The 4,875-nt window shown below is 37.4% G+C and overlaps 1 protein-coding gene and 1 non-coding gene across 4 annotated transcripts; both read left to right on the forward strand.

Annotated features, from left to right (window-relative positions):
* The first annotated feature begins 1,020 nt into the window (after nucleotides 1-1,020).
* TRNAF-GAA lies at nucleotides 1,021-1,093 on the forward strand. The gene has a single exon. It is a non-coding gene; the product is annotated as a tRNA-Phe (tRNA).
* Nucleotides 1,094-1,831: 738 nt separating this feature from the next.
* LOC113308258 (WAT1-related protein At3g45870-like) lies at nucleotides 1,832-4,236 on the forward strand. Of its 3 annotated transcripts, XM_026556744.1 has the most exons (7): nucleotides 1,832-2,107; nucleotides 2,193-2,309; nucleotides 2,397-2,510; nucleotides 2,592-2,691; nucleotides 2,799-2,954; nucleotides 3,313-3,464; nucleotides 3,870-4,236. In XM_026556744.1, exons 1-7 carry the CDS (start codon nucleotides 1,842-1,844, stop codon nucleotides 4,009-4,011), a joined length of 1,047 nt encoding a protein of 348 aa, XP_026412529.1. In that variant the 5' UTR covers nucleotides 1,832-1,841; the 3' UTR covers nucleotides 4,012-4,236. The 3 variants fall into 3 exon arrangements, with proteins under 3 accessions (XP_026412529.1, XP_026412528.1, XP_026412530.1); XM_026556743.1 differs by having other exon boundaries at nucleotides 2,397-2,691; XM_026556745.1 differs by lacking the exon at nucleotides 2,193-2,309 and having other exon boundaries at nucleotides 1,832-2,038; nucleotides 2,394-2,691.
* Nucleotides 4,237-4,875: the final 639 nt, after the last annotated feature.

Here is a 4,875-nt window from a genome sequence, read left to right on the forward strand (position 1 = left end):
TGTGCTATTGTCTGTTTGGTACAATGTAAGGGCAAGCATGAGGTTTCCTTAGATAATATGGTTATTACATCTACTACTGATTATTGCAGCCTTGGTTGTGGGATGTTGAACTGCGCCAACGAAACCGCCACTCCTCAGCAAGTGGATGATTGTATCAATGCTCGTTGCGGGAAAAAGTGTACCAATTAAGTAAAATGTCGATCTGTAATTGTCCCCTGTAAGTCCTTAACAATGAATTAAGTAAAATGGATCTATACATTTGCTTGCACAATATTACTGCCACTTTGCAATGGAATGAATGAATTAATACGTTGTATCTTATATACAAAGTTGCTTAAGTAGTTTCTTGCGATGGATATGGGAGATTTGCAGTTTACCCTTTGGCTGAAATCCCTCCCTGTTCAGCATCACTTCTGCACTCCTAGTTGTCGTGCTGAAGTGGAACATTATGTCGAAGTCTTACAGCGATTTCAAAAAGATATTTTTTTTTAATGTTTCTCTAGCCCAACTTTTTATAGAACTTCCGTGCGCACCATGGCATGTACGAGCCTACAATGTGTTACTGTGAAAAAAGATGGAAGGAAAACTTGAGAAAAAAAATGCGGTTAGCGTGGATCGAACACGTGACCTTCAGATCTTCAGTCTGACGATCTCCCAACTGAGCTATCCACGCCACTTATCTCGGTCCAAAAAACATTAAGAATAATATTTTACAAAAAAGTGAATCAAGGAAGTTTTTGTGTACACACCGGAACTATTGATAGGATTCGAAATGTTCTTGAGAATGAATGAATGTCAACTACAACATTTGTTTTTACAATGTTTAATTGATTGTGTCCCTGGTGAATCAGTCTCTAAATGTCCTTCCGTATGAATGACCATTTGGGGAGAGCATCAATGAAATATAGAACCTGCAGCACTCTTTTGTTCAAGGGTTTCCCGACACATCAAGTCCTCCGCTTCAGTCATAACCAAGATTTTAGAATGTTTCTTTGTATTATAAGGGGAAATTTCACAACCGCGGGGATAGCTCAGTTGGGAGAGCGTCAGACTGAAGATCTGAAGGTCGCGTGTTCGATCCACGCTCACCGCATTTTTTTTTTCTCAACTTTTCCTTCCAGTTTTTTTCACACTTGTAGATGCCTTATTGCGCACGGAAGTTCTATTTCCTCGCCTATGGACCTAACTTATGTTAAGCTATGAACTAAGCTTGCAGCCTTTAATTGGAAGTTGCCAAGTTGATATTAAAAAAGTTAAATTGTTGGACTAGAGAATCATTCAAACTGGGAATGTCAAGCTCAATGGTGTTTTTTTTTTCTTAATACAAAAAAAAAGTTAAGGAAATCTGAGAGTTGGACTAGAGAATCATTCAAAAAAAAAAAAAAATCCGAAAATCGCTGTAAGAATTACAATCTTCCTCATCAGCAAGAAGACCATGCGGAGTGCTTTTCTTGATGCAGTTTGAGACAGCACAACCAAAATTGCAGTAGTAATTAGGAGTCGCCTCGAACATACATTGATTCAAGCGTACCACCAGTAACACAATCGATTAAAGCATTGTGCATAGTACTCCTTGTTGAACTCTTAACAGCCGCTATCCTTTAGCTGTTCTTTTTCGAATGAGTAATCAGTGGGATGACGTAACAGTGTTCTTAGAAATATTCGTATAGGGAATATTTCAGCATTTGCCGAGGAGTGTTATGCACAATAATGTACGTTTTAGTTGAATAAAATGTCATTGAAAAACTCCATTGAGAAACGTTCACGCTAATTCTTCATCTTCCTCCAAGGCAAAGTTCACCATCCACACACAGACAGACAGAGAAGAGAACTCCTGATCAATGGCAGGTGGGGTAGTAATGGAGAGGGAAACAATATGGAAAGCTCATTCAACATTAGCAGTAGTCCAGATATTATATGGAGGTTATCATATCATATCAAGTGTTGCTCTCAAAGCTGGAATCAATCAAATTGTATTCTGTGTTTGTCGTGATCTTATTTCTCTCTCATTACTTGCACCCATTGCTTACTTTCGTGACAAAAGAATTCTTCTTCCTCCTATCAATTCTAGTCTCCTCATCTCTTTCTTCTTCCTTGGATTAACTGGGTATGTAATAAATCAATCCATTCTTCAAATTTATGTTATATTTTCGTTCCTTTTTCATGATTTCACTGTCCAATTTTGTCAACAGGGTATTTGGGAATCAGCTGTTGTTTTTAATGGGTCTTGGCTATACAAATCCAACTTCCGCTGCTGCTGTTCAACCTGCAACTCCTGTGTTTACTTTTGTTTTTGCTGCTTTTATGGGGTAAACTCAAATTTCATCCTCCGTTTTGTCCACTTCATTCTTGTATTTTCCTTCATTTGGGTGATTTGGGAGGTTGATTTTTTGCAGTACTGAAAAAGTGAATTTGCTAAAGACTGAAGGCCAACTGAAGGCGGGTGGCACACTGGTATGTGTTTCTGGAGCTATACTAATGGTTTTGTTTAAAGGTCCAGCTATATTCGGAAACAATGTTAGCGAGTTGTTGCACGGTGAAGCGACAAATGAAATAATAGCCCGAGCGCATCAAGAACCTGCTGGATGGTTTATATCTGATTTGTTGGATATTGGCCTTACCAAGTTTCACATTGGGATGTTCTGCTTAATTGGGAACTGCTTTTGCGTGGCTGCTTATCTATCCTTACAGGTATTTAGATGTTTCATAATATGTGATGGAAAATGGTAATGCCTGTTTCTGAAATTTGAATCATTCTAATTGTAGATGTTTTTTATTGTATTGTTTACTAATTCCAGGCTCCGCTGCTACTTAAGTATCCGGCCAGCTTATCAATGACTGCATACTCACAATTTTTTGGTACAATGTTAATGGTTATTGCTGGAATATCTGCAACGGATGGAAATACTGTCTGGACTTTGACGCAATCTGAGTTACTCGCAGTTCTATACGCTGTAAGTACTTCTAGTTATATTTTCCTATTTTATTTATGTAGTGTGCCGAAATGTTGGCCAAGTTTAGTGGTCCAGCTTAAAGAGAAGCATGAATAAGTACCAATGTACCATAAAATGCACAGCTTGCTTTATTTCCATTGTTGAAAAACAATTTTATCTATTTTGTAAATTTGGTTATCAAATATTGTGGCTGTGACTGCCATTAATCCCAATTTCATGGCTGGAGCGAGCTTCTGTAAACGCAGAAGATATTACATCCCAATTTGGAGCATCTAATCAAAGTTAGTTCTAGCAGGGACTTTCTGGATTAACTAAAACTACAGGTTTTTTTGTTTTTTTGTTTTTTTCTTCCTGCTAGGGAATTGTTGCATCTGCTGTTAATTATGGAGCCACGACATGGTCGAACAAGATTTTGGGACCGGCACTGGTAGCTCTTTGTATGCCACTTCAACCTTTTGCATCTGCATTGTTGTCCAAGATTTTCCTCGGAAACGCCATTTATCTTGGAAGGTTCTGCTCAACTCCTTATGTTTATATTCTGATAAAAACATCTTAAAGCCACAAGTTCATTGTCTATTTATGTTTATGTTAAAAGGGTTGGTATTTAAGAAAAACTTTTGTAACCCTTGGAGCAAGAACTTTGGGTGGGCAACCACTTCCTCTGGTTTTGCAAAGTATTTAATCTATTTGAACTGCATGTACGTTGTTTGTCGGCGTGGAAGAACCGGACTGGGAAGACAAGGGATTCGATCTACTTAACAAAATATATAAGTTGCGATAACTGTGAACATATACAGTGATATGTTTAATACATCGCCTAGCATATTTCAAAACTCAATGACAACTGTAGGCATACTTAAGCTTAGGCCATGAGAACCTGACACTAAAGCTAAGTTGTCTGATTTCCATGTGCAGCATCATAGGTGGATCTCTTATCATTGCTGGACTATATATGGTTACTTGGGCATCTTACAGAGAGAGACAAGAGGCAATAGGGACAATCAATCATGTCAATCCGGTCGTGGTGGAACCTCTCCTCACAAACATTTACCCCTGAACAAGGGTTCATATTAAAAAAGACATGCGTTTCCAGGGTCATCTACCACATCCCCAGAAGCCTTGGGCTGCGAAACAAGAAGCACCGGGAGATTCTTCTACTTGTTTGCTTTCTATACAAACCCACGTCCCAAAATTATTTCTCGTTTTTTCCATCTTTGAAGTTGGACTTCATGCTTCAATATAAGATAAAATGGCAGTTAATATTATTTTATAGCTCGAAACTAGTGCATTTATAAATATATATATATATATATATATATATATATTTACTGCACCATTAAGTATTGTTAAAAAGCTCCATAATTATTTCTCTTTACGAATTTTTCCAAGTTGTTGCTTATATATCCTGCCGTTCCATTTGGACAGCGTCACAGCGGTGTTACTGGTGTACAAGATTATGATTCGAATTCAATTGCAAAGTCATGGTGTGACTTAAATGTTGATCACATTTTCTATTAAATATTTACGTTGAAAACATGCCAAAAGTCATGTAAAATCAGTAAGTTTTGTTACTCCCTCCCTTCGTTTCTAAAAAATAGGCCGATTTGAATTTGCACAATATTTAAGAAAACTAATCATTACAGCCATTTTTCCCGTATCTTTCCTAGTTTTCCCTTTATTATCTTAAAAAGAAAATACTCCCGAAAGATTATTAGTTGAATGTTATGCCGACGCCGACAGTGAAGTTCGAGAATATTTAACACCGGAAGCATAGTTGTTCGTAGTTCATGAAACGCCGGTTATTGCAAAAATAAAATCACGCACAAACAATATATATCAACGCGCCGTCAGATTACTTTTTTTTACCTAATTTTCCATTCTTTCAATTTCTCTGAGTAAGAGGTTCAATTTGTTTATCGCA

Source organism: Papaver somniferum, chromosome 9 (assembly GCF_003573695.1).
Source record: "Papaver somniferum cultivar HN1 chromosome 9, ASM357369v1, whole genome shotgun sequence".
NCBI classification, from domain to species: domain Eukaryota; kingdom Viridiplantae; phylum Streptophyta; class Magnoliopsida; order Ranunculales; family Papaveraceae; genus Papaver; species Papaver somniferum.

What these genes read in the sequence shown, in the direction of transcription:
- LOC113308258 (XM_026556743.1), top strand. Translation starts at nt 1,842, where the DNA reads ATGGCAGGTGGGGTAGTAATGGAGAGGGAAACAATATGGAAAGCTCAT. An exon ending in CTGCTTATCTATCCTTACAG is followed by an intron (nt 2,692 to 2,798) that starts GTATTTAGATGT and finishes TACTAATTCCAG; the next exon opens with GCTCCGCTGCTACTTAAGTA. An exon ending in TACTCGCAGTTCTATACGCT is followed by an intron (nt 2,955 to 3,312) that starts GTAAGTACTTCT and finishes TCTTCCTGCTAG; the next exon opens with GGAATTGTTGCATCTGCTGT.